Here is a 19,332-nt window from a genome sequence, read left to right on the forward strand (position 1 = left end):
TGTTACAATTATTTTAAAATAATTTTGATAATGTTATCTATAATAATTTTAATTAAAATAAAATATTCAAAATTTTCGTATTATAACAACTACCTAACTACTATAATAATACTAAACAAAAAAATATAAGTATCATCTTGATGATTTACATCATTTGATGCCCTTTAAATTTTGCCTAAAAAATTCCCAAAGCCTCGACTTCAGGCAAATACGAAAGCAACACACACAATGGGATCTCCTTTGTAGAACATGAAACTAGAAAATTTTTTTAAAAAAATTGCAACAGTAACCTGATTAGAGTTATCTTTTTTATTCTTCTTTTCTTTCTATTTCCAGTGTTACAATAATCATTTCTTGTTCGAGATACAGAAAAGAACATGATCACAGAAGAATTGCGGACATAATAGTTAGAAAATCATACAGACACTATATACAGAAAACTGAGATCAGTGACGGACGATCCTTAAAAGAAGATCCACTGCCAATATACCTTCTCCACGATACCTCCACCGCTGCGAACTGCAACGCGAAGAGTGTCGGATGCAGGAGGAACGCCCCAAAGCAGCGGCACCACTACTGTCATTGTCAGCTTCTCTTGCAATCCTTCACTGCTAACTTTTTCTGCAGTGACAACCTGTGCGATCATAAATTCTTGTTGTCAAAAGTTCATCGAGAGATCATAAGGTGACTAAAATGCTTGGATATTTGATGTGCTGTCCATCTTCAGCTTAAATTCACAAGCAAAAGAAAAAAAAACTCGCAGATTACAGTTTACACGAGGATGATCAAAAGGATAAAGCCAAATGCATAACCACTATCCATCTTATTAGAATCACATAATTTCTTGATAACTATTTAAATATAATGCATAGGAAGCATCACTCAGAATATAAAAGGGAAGGGTGATGTAATTAGTCCGAAAGATCTTAATAAAGACTGCCATGCTTCTAAACCACAGATGAAAACATAACACAGTGACACTGACACAACAGAAGACTAATCATTCTGATGCTAACATTAACCAGAAAGGTTGGTTAAAAAAGAGCCAACATTAATTTCTACTTCCCTGGTGAGAATAATGGTTATCTTGATATGCATTTTCCTTCTTTTTTGTACAAAAGTCTAAAGAGCAACTTGGCAAATCTGAATTTCTGATATGGTTTGTTATTTGGTCATCAAGGTTAGCACACCAGTCAGGTTCATGTTTCTTCATCCATGGGAATATGAGTTCAGAGACCAAGTGGAAAGTAAGAGGAGTTTGTATAAGCATGGCAAGAGGTACAACTGTGCAAGGTGGTGCAGCAATTCGTTGCCGGAGACATTTGAATTTCAACCCCCCCCCCCCCCCCCCCCCCTCTCTTCTTCATTCTTTGCTGGCTTCCACAATCCTTCCATTATCACAAGCCCAACAGATATTTATTATTGAAATTACAAGGTCTGTCAACCACTTTCAGGATCAGATCAGTGTGTACTATAGTGTGGTGGCAAACGGTGATTACGCTCATCCCAAACGGCCCAATATCGCTGGCTCCACGTCTAGGTATAGGCAGGTAAATCAGGTACCGAGCAAACCCATAGGTGAGACTTGGGAGGGTATTTCGCGGTTGCTGCAATTCAACCCTTGCTATGTGGTGGCAATTCTACCACCTACAATGAGCTCGGCTACGTCCTGGGGGCAGATCAGTGTGTACTAGAAAGTATGATAAATATGACTAACATTTAAAAATAATTGTAAGAAATCAGATGATGAATACAATGAACTTTAAGCTCTACATGTCCATAGCATGCTTGTTTCTAAACTAGCATCACATGTCTGTAGCAAGTAATGCCCGTGTTGCAACCAAGATTATATCACCTAATTTTTATTTTTTTTCCCTTAAGTTATGGAAGTCTATTTTCCAAAGAAGGTTTCAGAATTTATAGTCCCCAATTCTAATGAATTTGGCACTAACCATCAATTATAAAGAGGAGACTCAAGATAACATGACAAAAATTTTGTAGCATACCTCACCACCATGCTCTACAACAGTATCTTCAACAACATCACTCAACATTTCAATGGAACGGCAAAAGCCCAAGATACACATCCTTCGCCTCCTATCAAGTCCCTGTTGGTATACACCATAACATATTAATCATATAACTAAATTTATACTACAGCAAAATGAGGTAGATATACACATTTGTCGCTGCAATATTAAAGAGTGCACCAAGGCATAATCCTTGATTGGGATCCATGTAATCACTCTCCTGAAAGCGCTGAACTTTTTGTGATAGCTGTGATTTTCCTTGCCTCTTCTGAACAACATGCACGATGTCATTATGCAGAAATTTGCTCAAAATGGCATAATAAGTAACAGAGCAGTACATTTATCTATGCCAAAAGAAATTTATGTGCATGCATACCATGCTCAAACAAAAAAAACAGTAAATGTAAAATTTTTAAGAACTCAACAACTTGAATACAGGTAGAACAATTAAGAAGATGTTCCTTTGTTCAAGCAAAAGAACCTAAAGAGACATCCTAGCCACGTAGATTTTTGTTAGACATACAAATAATTTTCGGTCACATCTAACTATTCATAGATTAAATAATCAAACTACAGGATAATTACGGATCTGAGTAACACACACAAACAAAAAAAAAGTCAAGAGACACACTCAGCAGGTAGATCTTATTTGGCAAATGTAATCAATTAGACAGTAAAAAAAAATTATTTGTAAGTTAGAACACAACAGGAAGGCATCCAAATATCACCATATCAATGTGCCACATGTGTAGACAAGTTTATTCATCAGAACAACAAACAAAAGTGGGAAAAAAAAGGTTCCATGATAAAAGATTGAGATCAATAATTGGTGTGTGTGTGTGTGTGTGTGTGTGAGAGAGAGAGAGAGAGAGGAGAAGAACAAAGAATTAGAATTCAGAATGAAAAGGGAACAGATTTTTTTTTTAAAAAAACAAATCAATGAATAAATGTTCAAGGTTCTTGCAAAATAACACATATATAAGACGTCAATACCTTAATAGGAGAAAATCTATGAGGAACCAATGACCCTCCTATTTGAATGAGCCCCTCAGATGTAAAAAGGGTGATTTTATCTTGTGGAACCCATTGAATAACTGGAAAAATTTAGGAACAGTCATGCACTCCAATCATATGAAAAAATGAGGCAAATATTTTGAACAAACAAAACAAGTACCAGTAAATATTTCAATCATAGAACATTATACAAACTAAACAGCAGTAGGAATCTTTTTCCAAGGAGAAAGTAGCAGCAAAATTCTGTAAGCTAGTAATGCATCCAATCCCAACTTTCTATCCAATTATCAAGTTTCATAAAAAGATGCATACTTTTGAATCTTCTTCTAGTTACTACTTCAAGAAAAAACAATATGAGCAATTGTACGCACCAATATACCCCCACGTATCCTCTTCTAGAAGAACATACCCCACTTATCATGGTTTTTTATTAGTACGGTTCTGATACATTTACACATTTCTGGAGGTTGACCACTACTTTGAATAAAACTAGAGTACTCTTAACCTTGTACCAATCTTCCATATATTAGTTACAATTCATGACGCAGCATACCTAGTTGGTCAAAAACTAAGTGATGACAATAAAATTGTTCCTGAATAGAAGATTTAGAATTCTTTAATAGGACGCAAAGAGTTTGATGGTTTGTGGTATGTGCTGTGAGAATCATTACAATCAGTTAGCTTCACGCAGATGTACGATCCTCATCAATTTCTAGGAGATAAGATTGCAATGGAAGCAAAAATAAAACAAAGTTCATAAAGTTGAATAAGAACAAGAAGAGCACTAATAACTGATAACGACATTCGGAACAACTTTTTGAAGAAGCCTAAATTACTTTTCCGTTCAAACAAAAAGATCTTAAATTGAATCTAAAAAAAAGGCATACATCAAGCAAGCACAAAGCTTTAAGTACGACAACATACTCTGCAAGGACTAAAATGCCCAGCCATGTTTGCAATTCAAAGAAACACAAAAACTAGCCAAACAAATCGATACAGTTATTGACGTGCCATCGGAAAGTTAAGTTTTAAAAAAATCGAAATCGAATACAGAAAGTCGACACCGGGACACATTACGATCCGGAAATCCTGACTAAATTGACACGGCAACCAAAATGAACAGCCATGAAGCAACAAAAATCGAAACCCTAGAATTCGGAGATTGCAGGGATTGCGAGTCATACTCGGCCCCTCGGAGAAGGCGGAGGATTCCCAGGGGTAAGGACCATAGGGATCGTCCCCGAAGCAGCCGGCCTCGTCATCGGACTCCTTGGCGCGGGGGCGGACCGATCGTCGACCGCGAAGACACAAGCGCCTGGGCGGAGGAGAGGCGAGGGAGGAAGACGGGGAGGAATAAGAGGAGGGGAATGCGAGTCGTCTCGGCGGACTGGTAGGACGGGAAGGGGAGAGCGCGGCGCGGAAGGAGGGGGAGAAGCGCAGCACAGAGGAGGAATCCGCCATGAGAGAGAGAGGGAGAAGGGAGGTGGGAAGGGAAAAGAGGTTTCCGTGGTTGTGATAAAAACCGTGGCATCTAATTTTCCATCCTCGCCGCCCTCGCCAACGAGAAAGGCGAGGCGGGGAAGCGCGGAGGAATGGCCCACCCCTTCGTCGTGACTCGGCCGAGTCGTGGGACGCATCAGGCGCGGTGGCACATGTAGATTCTACTTCTCTCGAGACCTTGAAATATATATATATATATATATATATAATTTAAAAAAAATACCCCCACGTTTTTTTCTAAGTACCTCTCAAAATGACATTAAAAAAATAAAAAAAATTACTTAAATCACTTTAAAAGTAGAAGAAAAATACTTTTAAATGATTAAAAAATATTATCATCTGACTAGTTGGAGGGAAAAAACACAGATGAAAACTTGAAAACATTATTTATTAAAATAAAAACATTAATACAAAATAAATTTAGGAAAGCCAAATTTTCACCTACATAAAAAAAATAGAATTACATTTTAACATTAATAAAATTTTTAAAAGGCATTTTGAAAGAAAAAAAAACTACAAACATTTTTAAAAAGTGCTATCTCAAACTCATAAAGTCAAAACATATAACCTCATAACAATCAGGAAGACCAGATACTATAATTGGCAATACTGACTTCAGAATTGGAGCTTCAAAACATGGTTCGTTCATAAATATGGAACTGGCACGACAATGAACAGAAGTTGTCAAACGTAATCCCTGTTATTCGATGTTTATGATCTTAGCTTTCACTGATCAAATACAGAAAAAGCTTCTTATTGGTACAGGTAATGCAACAAATAAACATTCAATTTTTCAGCTAAAATTAGTTTGTCCTTGTTACTGTATGATAGGATCATTATGTCGAATCTCGTTCATAGACATCCAGTGCTATTGCCGTTCCGAAAAAATCGGGTTCATCAAGCTGCCAAACGATAGGAGCAATTTCAGAGTTCACTTCAGAAAGAAAAATGGAAGAGATGGTTCTCTTACCTGTGTGTTTTCCATCGCGAAACTGTGCATTTTTTGATGATTTGAATGTTTCCAAAAATTCCTTGCCCTTTCGCAACTCTAGCTTTTGTCTGGCTCTGTCCCACTTGTGCTCGGCGGCCAGAATCTCTATTACACGGGGCAATGCCCGACCTGCTGCATCAGTGTCAAGAAAAGCAAGTCTAGACCTTCGAGCGATGAAGTCGACAGCTGATTCGCAATACTCGTTCCGCGCACAATATGCAACCTCAGCTTCTAGGAAGGGGTATCCATGGGCTAGTCGTTTCCCCAAATTCTCATTCTGTCAAAAGAACACATAGTGAGAAAGCATATGAAGCACTTGGACCAAGTAGATAGCATACTAAAACAATGACCATAAACATCACTGAGGTTTCCTTTCCGGTAAGTGATGTTTCCTTTCCCATCTTATCGGTGTTACTTAGACTCAAGTAAAAGCATCTACAATGAATGTGAATCTGAACTGCACAACTATTTCTACGAATTTTAATAAGAATTCAAGTGCCCACTCCGAATTTTGCCCAATGGGTTGGAAGAGGCAGATGAAGAGTTCAAGTACTATAGCATCTATCAAATCTCTATTAAAATTGCTAGCAAAGCAGCAATTCCACATGCTCAGCCAAGATATTCTTCACTGATGTCGTAGCACAGGCAATAACGTACAAAAAACAAAAAACCAAATGCAAACCTTTTCGATTGACATGATACCGCTAAACATATTTGCGGGTTCTGTGAGTAAATTTAACAAAATGTTGATATCTGCAACCTCATAAGTTGAGAAGGGGATATTATAAAACATAGTCTCTTTATCCTTACTATCCTTGGAAAAATACATTCTTAGAAAGCTCTAAATGCAGGATGATGTTTTCAAATGCTAGTGTGCTTGAATCTTCCAGAGCTAAAGAATCCAAGGAAAGGTTATCAAGCATCATCTTGTTTTTTTTTTTAACGTTATCTGTACTCGAATTTAATGTAGAGAAAAGAATAAGTAACTGCAGCAGAGTTATTTTATATCTCATAAGGAATTTAGGATGAACAGGTGCATCAATATTCATAAGCTAAAATAGCTTGAAACTCCCAGCATCTATGTGATGCCATCAAAAACCAAAATGGAAACTGGAAATCACTTAGTTTGTGAAATTCACTTTCTATTGTGACAAAAAAAAATGACTATGCTTGAGTCTGACCTGAGCAATAGTAGCTACTCGTTCAGCAAGAGTACCATATGCGTGGGATAAATGCTTGGAAACAGCACTATCCATCACCCCAGGAATAATTTTGCCACTGTGTGTTTTTTTCATTCGTACGTACTGTTGAGCAAGTATAGTGAATGACACTGGATCCCATCCATCTCCACCGGCAACATGGAGGTGATCGGTCACACAACCATTGGAAGGTTTCAACTTGCCTGACTCTATTGCTGCATTAACTGCATCTTCAGCCATGCTGATGATAACAAAAAAATTTATCAAGTATAAAGAAATTGTAAACAAATCTATCACAAACATTCTACGGAAAGTCCAGAATGCAGTGCAAACAACTAAAACATATAACTGTTGGTATAAACTCAACTTCATCAATTGTGCATTAGTTATTGAATTACACAATGATATGCCAATGTACAAACAATCTTTTCTATAGTTTGTCTCTTAAAGGCATCTTCCATTAATCCTAACCCATAAGTACGTTTTTTTTTGGCTATTTTCAGTGAGTATTAGACTATGATTACTTGGAAGTAAGGAATCCAATCACGAGGGAATCAGATGCACCTTCCTTCTAGTCAATTTTGCTTCCCAGTGGAAATGACAACAGAAAGAGTCACCCAATTAGCAAAAAGACCATGACTTCATGTCCACAACCAAACGTGGTAATCATCGTTGGTGATATCAGATGTGAACTTCCGGGCATTGGTCCACGACCACAAAGTGACAAGCATCAGCGCTGCCTTTTCATATTGAGGGAATCGAGGGTGATAAGGGATCCTTAGGCTAGAAGTGGCAACATATAGGTAGAAGATGATGTTGGCAATAGATGTCTGATGAGGTGTTTGCTAAAGCTTATAATATGTGGTCTTGTGGTTTTCAAGAAGGGATAAAAGAAGATGGATTTGGCATGGAAGATGGAACAGGATAGTCCCTTCTTTTACTTCACATCACCAAGTAATCAACCTTATCTCCCTCCCCATTCTCCCCCATCTCTCCTTTCCTTCCCCTCTTTTACCTCTCCCTTCTCTAATCCATAAGTAATAACAGCCTTGAGGATTATGGAGAACAGACAATGGAACCTCATGAATGTATTATGATAATGCAACCGATGTTTACTAGTTCTGTATGTGCTGGAAGGTAAATTGGTTACAACTGAATAAAATATGATTACTGTAAATAGTGTCAATGGAATAACAGTTATTATTAGAGTTGCTATCACCAACTGAGGAGAATCTAGGTTAGTAAAGTGAAGGATGATATAGTTTTGCTAGAATTAAATGACAGGATAAGACTCATCGGGCAGGCCGCAAATAGTTGACACTCACTGCTTGCTGATGTTGTAGATCAACTAAAGCTGTATATCATGGAATCAAATGGCTATATTTCTAAAACTGATTATGGTATGATGCAAAACAAACCAATGTCAGCAAATATTAAGTATTTCAGATGCTCATTCCAATTCAGGCGATTGAGTAATTGAAGACTAGTATGGTCGCACATCTTAAAATATTTTTCCAAATAAAATCAAAATCAATGAAATTACAAAAGACTATTGTCCATTGATCACAACAAAGCATGACATCTAAAAATTACATTGAGGAAAATTTATCATTGATTTACTGGGATTTGGTAAGAAAGGTTAGCTTCAATATGTAGTCAACTTTCTGCAGTGCAATTAACTTTTCCAGTTAAAATCAGGTAAAATAACATTCAGACGAAATTACAGAAGTTCTTTTTGTCTGTTGCTTGCTTAGTGTGACATTATAGAAGTGAGATCGAGAGAAATTTATTCAGAGATTTACTTGCAATGAAGGTTACCTTCGGTATGTAGTCCACTTTCCACCTGTTATAGTTATAAAACCAGGATGATCCTCAAAGATGACATGATCTCTGGATATACTCTCAGTGTTTTTTGCTGATGGATCAATGGCCAATGGTCGGATACCACTCCATGCAGAAAGCACATCTGAACGTCTAACCTGATGTTTTAACCAAATTATGAATCAAAATCTGTAACTTTTCAAATGGTTCTATATACATTTGCTGATTTAATGGAATGACCACAATGAATAGTTATGTATAATACATATATAACACTTCGTCTTCTAAATTTGTCTCTCCATCAACCAGAGCTTCAGCATATTATGAATCAAATTTAATGATGTTATCAACGCATCTAGGTTGAATAAGCTAACTAACATTCTTGCTAAAGATAGTTCAACCATCTTCTACTTTTCCTTAGTTTACGAATTCCATACATCCCTCTTCTTCCTCTTCCCCACATTGTAATTTATTTCTATGGTAAGTTTTCTCAAAATGGAACAACTTAGTAATAAATGTAGACACTGAGTTTCAAATTAAAAATTCCCAAAAGTTATCAATCATTAAATGACCGCAAGTTCTATTCCAGGAAAAAAAATTGAGTATCAAAAGGAATCTATTGTTCGTTTTGCCTATGCCTTTTTGTGTTACCAAGCAATGGAAGAATCCTTAATGCATTCAGTAGAAAATCAATCTTCTCAATTTTGATTTTTACTCCCATTCAATCATGACCCTATATTCCCATTCAATCCTAAATTGTTTAAATAATGAAGCAATTTAGAAAAAGGATGCATCTTATTTTTCTAGAAGGCTAACATAACTAAAGATGATTGCTTTCCTAAATAATTTGTAAAGAATTAGTTCTTATGATACTTTTCCAGAATTTTTATTAGGATGAAACAATGAATAAAAATAACAAACATCAGCATTTTTTATTCTTGAATAGTTCAAGGATTCATATTTCTAATAACTGCCACCTCAGGAAATTATCACAAAGAGGATATTGACATTGCATTGATAATATATCCTACAAATACCAAGTATTTTCCGGACTAATTAGAGGGGTGAAACAAATTATATGAGGTGATTACATGGGAAAACTAAAAATAATTGACAATGAAAGTGCCTTGGTGATTGATATTTCTTCTCAGTTGTCTTAGAGGAAATATTTAATGCTACTATTAACTGAATGTAATAGCTATATCCAAATGAAGTGATACTTGGTTTATTATGACACCAAAAGTATTAAAACTATAACTAACAATGAACTTACAGGCAGAAAAATATGCAAGCAAAACCTAATTAAACTGAAGATTATAGATACGAAGTAAGCATTGTGCAAACCTGGACATTAAGATAGTCAGAAATGGCATCCAATATAAATTGTATTTCATCTTCATGTGGCTCTGGGAGCATTGTAATGGCAGTGCTAGAATCTGTAGTGCCAGCAAGTGTCTTTCCCAACCAAGGCAACATAAAAACAACCCGTCCATCTTTTGTTTTGGGAACAATTAGTCCCATGCCCTCAGGAGAATAATAATCAGGAAGTATTATGTGGACACCACTACTTGGACATATCATTGCTGGTGCATCTTTATTGGCCATTTTTCTTATGCTGTCACAAAAGGGTCCAGCCGCATTTACAATAACTTTTGCAAATGTATCAAACTCTTTACCTGATGAATGTTCATATTTGTTAAGGAGCATAACAGGTAAAAAGAAGACAGTTTCCTTAGTGTTGGTCAAGAATTCATATCTCATTCAAGCATAAACTTTGCAATTGTCAAGAACTACTTCAAAATTATGTAAGTCTATGTTAAGAAGCATTGCCATGACAAAAGCATTGTAGAGTTGATGCAATATATGTTGAGAAGTCCATTATTTGTTATTTTCTCAGCCAATTCAGTATGCAATTACGTAAAAGAGCTAATCCAGTGATTTAGCATACATGGTCATAATTCTGTCAATAGGAATAGCTCTTGGCTGAGGGATCAGGATGTTTGCTTTAATAGAGCTTCTTAAAATGACATGATGGCTACTACTGGAGCAGCTATGCAAACTTAGCTAAAAATGACAGTTACATAGCTCTGCTGCATCTATAATCATCTGTACAACAAGATTCAGAAGCATATTTCATCTACAACTACAATACCAATTAACACACAAAAGCTAGTTTGATGGTTCAATTTTGTGATCATTTTCCTGATTCCATATTTAAAGTTAAATGTGGAAATCATTTTTAAAAAGAAAAATAAAAGAGCAAAATGAACTTGCTTAGATGTACCTGACAATTGATTGCGAATTCGTGCACCAACTACTCGCTCACCGACTTCATCCTTAATCAAGGACACTACTTCTGCATGGTTAAGAACAGCAGCACCGACTAATGCAGCAGTACAAGCTAGTCCTACATTCAGCCGTGAATCATTCATTTGCCCATCATAATATACAACAGTTCCTTTCAAGCTTCCCTTGTGACCTTTCTTGGCCAGTGTTGGAAAAAGTTCAGCCGATTCATTTGCAGAATAATATCGCGAGAGGTGTAGCATCCTTCGGCCAGCAACAAGATCATATAATTTTAGTCCAATCCAATAATATACAGTCTCAAACCACTCAAAACAAGGTGTCATGCAGGGCAATGCTTGGCATAAATGTGGGGCGTTATCAATGACTTGCTTACGCTCCCTTAGTGCATGGAAAACCAGTTTCAACTGCCCATAGTCAAGATTGAACACAGCTTTTTCCAAATATCGTACACCTGAGAAGTAATTCTCAACAAGTAAGACTGAAAGCCACTGATTTAGATGCACCATAAAAATGTATGCACAGGAGCACACTTTCATTTGCAACCAAAGATTAATTTAATTGAAAATTGCCATAGGAATCTTGGATGTTAGCATATAGTATCTAAGAAGCTTTTGGTGCATGTGGATGAATTGTTCATTGAAATAAAGAAAAAAAGTAACAAAAAGGGGGAAACTGCTAAACGAAATTGAGAACTACTAACCTCCGTGTACTAATTTAGTGGACCTCGAAGACGACCCCGACGAGAAATCCTCCCTCTCGACGAGACCCACACGAAGCCCCCGGGTGGCGGCATCCAGCGCGACGCCGCAGCCGGTAGCCCCACCGCCGATCACGAGGACATCGAGCGGGTTAATGGGGCTGGACCCGATCAGGGCCGACTCCTGGACCTCCCTCGCAGGTACTACAGCGAAGGGATCGGCGATCTTTCGTCGGGCGGATTCGATCCCGGAGGGGCCGCGTTCGGAGGCGGAGACCGTCGGTGGCTGGACGAGCGCAACGGCCGCCCAGGATGCGCCCGAGGCAGCGAGGACTGCTCCGAGTCCCTTCAAGCGAGAAGCGGCCGCCATGGTTAGGAGGCAGAGAGAAGGATCGGAGGCGGAGAGTCTGAAGTTCTTGGGCGCGACGGAGGCAGTCGTCGGAGGGCTGCTTTATCGGGAATAAATCATCGCTACCGGCACAAGCCGAGCGAACCAGATCCGGATAGCGGATCCGCATGCGGAATATTTATCAAAAGAGTTTATTACCATGTTAAAGTAAATTAACATTACTATACTTAAATATTATTATATTAAAATACGTTTCCATATATAGTAATTGTAATTCAAACTATTCACGCTCGTACACGTCTGCAGCAAAGATCTAAAAATAATAAATAATCGATTCGAAAAATTAAATATCTAAATTATCAAATAAATAAATAATTTTTAAACCCCGAATTCCATACATGGGATATTTCTTTCCAAATTTACCTTATGATCAAAAATCATTGTTCACGCTCGTCGGCGTCTTCGATCTTGTCTTTGATGGCCGGCACAAAAGTGGAGAGGCGAACAAGGGCAGCGCCTCCACCAGGAACAATGCCAGCAAATGCGGCATTCTTGGCGTCGTCTATTCTCAGCTTGCGATCTTCGAGTTCTGTTTCAGTGGCAGCACCGACCTTTACAACGGCTACGCCACCAGAGAGTTTAGCAATCCTCTCTGCTAGCTTCTCAGAATCATAAATAGAGTCCGTCTCTGCGAGTTCTTTCTTTAATTGGGCAATCCTAGCCTGGATCTCATCCTTGGATGCAGCCTCAGCGATCAGGGTAGTCGAGTTCTGGGAGATTGTGATCTTCCTTGCTGTACCAAGTTGTTCGACTGAAACATTCTCCATCAACAAACCAAGATCTTTTGCTTGGAACTCAGAAACATGAAAATGTTAATCAATGGTCTGATAGAAGGAAGATATTTTCATTGGCAAAAGAAGCCACTTCAAGGCATAGTTGTTTGTAAATTTAACAAGCAGCAGAAATCACTAGTCCTGATATGCTTGATATCGAGCTTCAAGATTTATCTTCTCATAGATAATAGTAAAACCGACCATGTAGAGTCGCTGAAGATACCAGATTCCATCTTTTACAAAAAAAAAAAAGAAAAAAATAATTCAAAATTTTAAAAGTAAAACAATTTTTGCTTTTCAGATTGTGAAATCAACAAACATAAGAACATCTAGACCAATAAACAGTGCAATAAATAATGAAAGATACCAGAAATTAATCAATTTGGTCAGATATGAAAGACTAAATGCCTTGGTAATTCAGTCACAAAGATTTTAGTTCCTAACTTTTCATAAGCACCCACACTCTAGTTAAGCTCAGAATGTCATTCATAAGATGGAGGACAGTTCCATAATCGAAGATGTGTTAATTGAACTTGTGTAACCTTAATTAATTGCTTATAATTGCAATAACTTAAATGTATAAGAAACTTATAGATAGAGATTTGAACAAGAAAATTAAGAATACCTGTAACAATGGCAATATCTTGAAGAAGAGCCTTTCTTCTTTCGCCAAATCCAGGAGCTTTGATTGCAGCAACATTCAGAATACCTCGAAGCTTATTCACAACCAGAGTTGCTAAAGCCTCACCAGTCACATCCTCTGCGATAATGAGAAGCGGAGCTCTCAATTGAGTGGTCTTTTCCAACAAAGGTATGATTTCCTTTATTGTTGAAATCTTTTGATCAGTCACAAGAACTTTGGCATTCTCAAATTCAACATGCAGTTTTTCAGGATTTGTAACAAACTGCGGAGAGATGTAGCCTCGATCAATCTACCCGACCCAAAAGGCACTGAAGTCTTAAGAAATTGCTCAAAATTGTAGGCTAAAACAATTAAGCAACTAAATCAAAAGCAAATTCACAAGTCTTACCTCCATCCCTTCTTCAACTTCAACAGTAGTTTCAAATGAGGATGAGGACTCAATAGATAGCACACCATCAGGACCAACTTTATCAATAGCATCAGCAATCATAGTTCCTATGAATTCATCATTCCCAGCAGAAATCGATGCAACAGCTGCAGCAGATACAAATATTCATCAGATATTTGCCTTCTTAAAAGAATTCAAAGCTACAGGATAAAAACTTTCAAAAACTCAAGGTAATATATGTCTAGAAAAGAGCTAAGAACATTTAGAAACGCAGGATAACAAAATCGCAAGTAACAGTGTGCATCCAACACATTCTACCTTTGATATCAGCACGTCCCTTGACAGGTCGCGATTTCTTCTCAAGCTCTTCAACCAGACCATTAACAGTCTTATCAATTCCCTTCTCGATGGACACAGGATTTGCACCAGAAGTAACACTTAATAAACCTAACTTGATGATTTCTCGTGCAAGAACCAATGCAGTTGTTGTGCCATCGCCAGCTGAGTCGTTTGTCTTACTAGCAACCTTCATTTCAAAATAACAGAACATAGTGTATCACTCATCCTACTACAAACTAGACTACTGAAGGAAGCTAATTTAGGCTCTAGGATCTTAGTTCATGAAAGACACTACATACCTCTAGTTACACCATCATTGACAACTTTTGGAGCTCCATACTCATCTAACACGACGTTTCTCCCTGCAGTTCATATGAAACAAGGATTTCAAGCACATAATGAATTGTACAATATACTAAAAGGCTCGCGCCGGTAAGAGTAACATCAGCAAGAATTGTTGAAGAGCACGCATAACAGTTCTGACAGATGTTTTGTATCCAATAATCAAACCCAACTCTAAGATGCAAAACTCCTAAAAAAACACAGAATACACAAAGACAAATAGCAAAGAATTGAAACCGAAAGAACAAGTCAGTCACAGAAGCAATACCTCTAGGACCAAGGGTTACACCGACGGCATTAGCAAGCTTCTCGACGCCGGCCTGAAGAGCCGACCTGGAACTCTGATCAAAGGCGATGCTCTTCCCCATGGCTCGCACGACGAGCTTCCGGCGCGCATCGGGCCTCTGCCTCTGGCCCACTCTCCCCCTCAGGCACTCCTGGCGCGGGGAGGAGCGTAGGATGGACAGCGTTGACGGAGGCCATCGGAGAAATGTCAGGGAGGGCAGCGGGTTTACGAAACGGAGGGTTTCGGTAGGACGACGGAAGATAGGCGGAGATTCCAGAAGCTTCGGGAGAGCAAAGACATTTGGCCCATCTAAGAGCCCAAACATTATAACCTTCCAAAATCATCCTCAATTGGAATTCAAACTTCAGTTATTTTAATTTACATTTTTAGTAATTTAAATTGTTAAATTTTTTGAATCAACTAACTAGAAATAATATGGAAGTTTTTTATCAATCATCACAGTAAATCTGAAAAATACTTATGTTGAAATCATTAGCAGTCGACTCCATAATCAATTTATTATAAAGTATCATGCTCTATCTCGATATTAAAATCATGAACCGTAACACAATCGCTCCGCTAAATAGTATCCTCAAATAATCATATTTCGTACTATTTTTTATAATTTTCTTTGTCAGATAAAGAATTTATACGAATAAAAATATTCCAATCGATTCTACAGTTGAATAAAAATATGCTTACTTCACCATGTGCAATCGTGTTTATCTAATGTATCTGATGTTAAATTTGTTTTCAATTTTTTTTTTAATTTAGATGTGAGGGTATAGTATTTAGATAATATGATTTAAAATTTAAAATATAATATTTAAATTAAAAAAATTAGATACACACGTGTATCAAGATAAAATGAACAGCACGTCATTCCTCGTGCTTAAAAAGAGTTAATACTTAAATTCAAGGAGAAGAACGTTCGATCTTGCTTTTGATGGGAACAGGCTGTTGCCGGTGCCGTTTAGAAATCGATATCACCAGCGATGAGACTATAAAATTCCTATCAAGTTTTTTTAAAATGTCCTTTTATTATTTTTTTTATTAGTGAATGTCAAACGGGCAATTCATAATCGGACAGACTAACCTATCAAAAATCCATAAGATTGGCTGACTTACCAACTTATTAGGTTAGGAAATTTTCAATCCAACCTAATTCAAAATAGGTTATTGATTAGAGGTTAATTTATGAATCTATAAAAAAAATAAAAAATATTGAGAAAACTTTTAAATTTGGATTATAATTTAAACGAGTCAAATTAAAAATTTTAAATTTGAATTACGATTTAAATGGATCAAGACCACTAGTATATTCAATTTCTACTTTAATTTTAAATTTAAAAATTAATAAATAAATTTTTTCAATTCGCAGATCTATCCAAATATATCACAGACTGATCCACAAGGATTATGAACCTAGCAGGGTCAGTCCACTTGAATCTACTTTTAAATGGGTTGAAAAAATTTTAATCTGATCCGCTTAAATGGTTCAATAAGATAGACCAAGCACAATCCGATGAATCTAATTCAAATTCACGACTATAAATTTATAACTATATATATATTATATGAATTTTATATTTTTTTTTATAAAGGTGATATATATTAATATTTAAATTAATACGGATATCTTTAATGCTACAGTGGAAGTTGAATTGTTTGAAAATTGAATTATAATGAATCATCATTCTGAATGGTGTGAAATTGTGTGTTGAGAGACTCTCTTTAACACAAATTTGTTTAGATTGTATTAAACTCATATGACTAGTATGTGAGCATAATTTACACGCGTCAAATGTCAGATCGGTCAAGAAAAAACAAATATTTAAGTGGATTAATTTATATTTTTACACCCGAATCTATTTTTACTACTTGCTTAAGTACATAATCGACGTATTAACAGTTGAATCTGAAACGGTCGACATTAACAGTGGATTTGTAATCACTAAATAATGGACCATTGACGGTTAACATTTCAAGTCAAACGAGTAAAGACAATAAATGATAAGTAGTAAACAGGAATTTCATCCACCTCATCCTCTCATTCTGCTCTTCTTTAATTTGTCAAGTGACCCCGCTCATTAACTCTTACATATATTCAGGTATAGGGGTGTAATCGAACCGAGCCAAGCCAAACAGTAAGAGGCTTGAGCTCGGCTCGTTTGATTTTTCTCTAGGCTCGAACTCGGCTCGAGTTCGATTCGAGCTTTAATGCTTAAGCTCAAGCTCGGCTCGTAACAAAATTAAATAGTTCGCGAACGGCTCGGGCTCGATTCGAAAATAGCTCGTTTAAAAATTAAACGAACTTAGTTCGAGCTCGGCTCGTTAACATATTATTTTGAGATCGATAAACAAGCTCGAGTTCGAGCTCGTTAAGCACATAATCGAGCTCGAATTCGAGCTCGTTAAGCACGTAATCGAGCTCGAGTTCGAGCTCGTGAAAACCCCTATAATACATGAAAATCAACTACATACAAAACATGAAAATCACTTGTAAAAATAAATACATAACATATAAAATCAAAATCAAAGTCATAAGCATCAAATTAACAAAACATTAAACAACTTAAAATGTTAGCACATGCCACATAAATATCCTTCACACTTAATAGTTCTTAACCATACATAACATGAAAATTACAAGCAAAGAAACATAAAACCATCATAAATCATTCATCACAACAAACAGTAAAATTCACAAATTCAGATCCAAACATAAAGGAATCAAGTTCATGCCAAATCTGGACGATACCAAACAATTTAACTTGTACATTCAAGTAAGTTCATCCAATGCCCTACAATTTATTTCTTCAAACTAGTAAACCTGCAAAATACAAGTTATTGTTATGCATCTAACAAACTTACAATAAAATCATAAGATAAAATGATGACTTTGTCAATACCTCTTGATGGATGATAATGAAAGCAGCATCTAAGTCAATTGAATTTCTTTAATCTCTGATTTTTCCTTTACATACATAGTACCAAAAAATTAGACATTTAAACATGAACAAAATAATATATAAACCATATGGTAGCAAGTAAATAATAATTTATAAATTATTTCGACATTAATGATTTAGCCATACCAGAGAAGATTCATAAGTATAATCACATAGAACCAACAACGTAACTAACCATTTTACTAGATGCCTACAATTTTACTGATTTCTGCATTTTACAAGGCAAAAAGCTAGCTTAACAAGATTGCCTACAAATTTACTAGATAATTTTGACATCAATAAATATACAACAAAACAGATTGATGAACTGTACTTTCATGTGGCTAAAGTGACGGTACAACATCAAATCATATATCAAAAGACCAGATGGTGATGGAATAAGATCTTGAGGCAAGCTTAAAGTGAAAAATAGCTGCAAAAGTTTAGATATCAAGGAAATTGATGAGTTACTTCATTAAATTCTTCAAGAAATGAACAAACAACACTAACCTTCTTCCAATCCTCCTCACTTGGCAAAAAAGTATAAGTTGTATCCCTTGCTGCATATCTAGGAAAAACATCTTTGAACTCTAAAGCAGCTGATAACATGCAAAATGTTGCATTCCATCTTGTGCAACAATCCAAAACAAGCTTCTTTGAAGATAATTTCAATTGCTTTGAAATTTCACTAAATATAGTAACACGAGTCTCTGAGGCAGTTATGTGTTTCACACTTTCACGTACATTGAAAATAATATCTTGGATCTCAGATAACCCATCTTGCACTAACAGATTTAAGATGTGTGCACAGCATCTTACATGAAATAATTTGCCACCAAGAGAAAGATTATTTTTATAGGAGAGATTATCCTTCAACATCCTCACAGCTACATCATTATAGCTAGCATTATCAACTGTAACTGACCATACCTTATTTTCAATTCCCCATTCAACCAAGCACTTATTTAACACATCACAAATGGAAACACCATTATGAGGTGGAGGAACATCTAAAAAATTCAGATTCCGCTTCTGCAAATTCCAACTAGAGTCCACATAGTGACAAGTGACAACCATATATGAAATCTTCTGATCTGACTTCCATAAATCAGTAGTCACACTAACTCTATTCACATCTTTTAATGATGTCATTACTTTTTTCTTCTCAATTTCATAAGAAGCTGTGCAATCTTTTTTCACAGTAGCACGACTAATTTTCTGATAATGTGGAGTCGTTGTCCTCATCAATAAATTGAATATTTCATATTCTGAGAAAAGGAATGGCAACTCATGAACAATGATCATGTGAGAAAGAATCTCCCTTATCTTCCCATGATCATATTTAAAATTCTGGACAGCATTGACAGTTTCTAATTCAACAATAGTTGTAGAGACAGTAAGATTATTTTGACCTTTTTCACTAATCTGCTTCCTCATACAACCCTTGAGGTGTCTCAAAAAATGGGATGTAACACCAGACTTGTTTATTGTGAGCCGATGTTTACAATGAATACATTCAGCCTTTATTGCCCCATTCGGAAGAGTAACTTCTTTAAAGTCATCCCACACTTTGGATGTCCGTTTTCTTTTCTTTAGAGCTTATGGACTTTCATCCTCTTCTTCAATTGTCTCAGGTTGTTGC

General features: G+C 36.4%; 4 protein-coding genes and 1 long non-coding RNA gene across 5 annotated transcripts in view; all 5 read right to left on the reverse strand.

The window, feature by feature from the left end:
- Positions 1 to 294: 294 nt before the first annotated feature.
- Positions 295 to 4,575, reverse strand: LOC141826554 (uncharacterized). The gene is given in 6 exon segments (XM_074713809.1): positions 295 to 634; positions 2,007 to 2,108; positions 2,182 to 2,298; positions 3,024 to 3,124; positions 4,229 to 4,521; positions 4,523 to 4,575. Coding segments are annotated over 6 exon segments (837 nt in total). The 3' UTR covers positions 295 to 463.
- A 597-nt stretch (positions 4,576 to 5,172) lies between these two features.
- On the reverse strand, positions 5,173 to 12,139 carry LOC141827583 (glycerol-3-phosphate dehydrogenase SDP6, mitochondrial). Its single transcript, XM_074714872.1, has 7 exons — positions 11,563 to 12,139; positions 10,840 to 11,313; positions 9,900 to 10,231; positions 8,553 to 8,713; positions 6,717 to 6,975; positions 5,515 to 5,812; positions 5,173 to 5,446 (listed from the first exon to the last, which is right to left on the reverse strand). The coding sequence occupies exons 1-7, from the start codon at positions 11,927 to 11,929 to the stop codon at positions 5,442 to 5,444; spliced, it is 1,896 nt and encodes a 631-aa protein (XP_074570973.1). The 5' UTR covers positions 11,930 to 12,139; the 3' UTR covers positions 5,173 to 5,441.
- A 159-nt stretch (positions 12,140 to 12,298) lies between these two features.
- On the reverse strand, positions 12,299 to 15,064 carry LOC141827185 (ruBisCO large subunit-binding protein subunit alpha-like). The gene is made up of 7 exons (XM_074714429.1): positions 14,722 to 15,064; positions 14,521 to 14,643; positions 14,421 to 14,473; positions 14,091 to 14,298; positions 13,773 to 13,918; positions 13,367 to 13,673; positions 12,299 to 12,719 (listed from the first exon to the last, which is right to left on the reverse strand). Exons 1-7 carry the CDS (start codon positions 15,062 to 15,064, stop codon positions 12,346 to 12,348), a joined length of 1,554 nt encoding a protein of 517 aa, XP_074570530.1. The 3' UTR covers positions 12,299 to 12,345.
- Positions 15,065 to 17,283: 2,219 nt separating this feature from the next.
- LOC141827801 (uncharacterized) lies at positions 17,284 to 17,716 on the reverse strand. The gene is made up of 2 exons (XR_012601709.1): positions 17,652 to 17,716; positions 17,284 to 17,572 (listed from the first exon to the last, which is right to left on the reverse strand). It is a non-coding gene; the product is annotated as an uncharacterized LOC141827801 (long non-coding RNA).
- A 424-nt stretch (positions 17,717 to 18,140) lies between these two features.
- The window catches only part of LOC141827186 (zinc finger BED domain-containing protein RICESLEEPER 2-like), a 1,902-nt gene continuing 710 nt past the window's right edge, over positions 18,141 to 19,332 (reverse strand). Inside the window, exon 2 of the mRNA XM_074714430.1 lies at positions 18,141 to 19,280. Within this exon, the coding sequence (XP_074570531.1) occupies positions 18,141 to 19,280 (1,140 nt within the window). The remainder of the gene's footprint in view (positions 19,281 to 19,332) is intronic.

The sequence above is a fragment of the Curcuma longa genome, chromosome 4 (assembly GCF_044706935.1).
Source record: "Curcuma longa cultivar G26 ecotype Majalengka, Jawa Barat chromosome 4, ITB_CL_G26_1.1, whole genome shotgun sequence".
Classification (NCBI taxonomy): Eukaryota; Viridiplantae; Streptophyta; class Magnoliopsida; order Zingiberales; family Zingiberaceae; genus Curcuma; species Curcuma longa.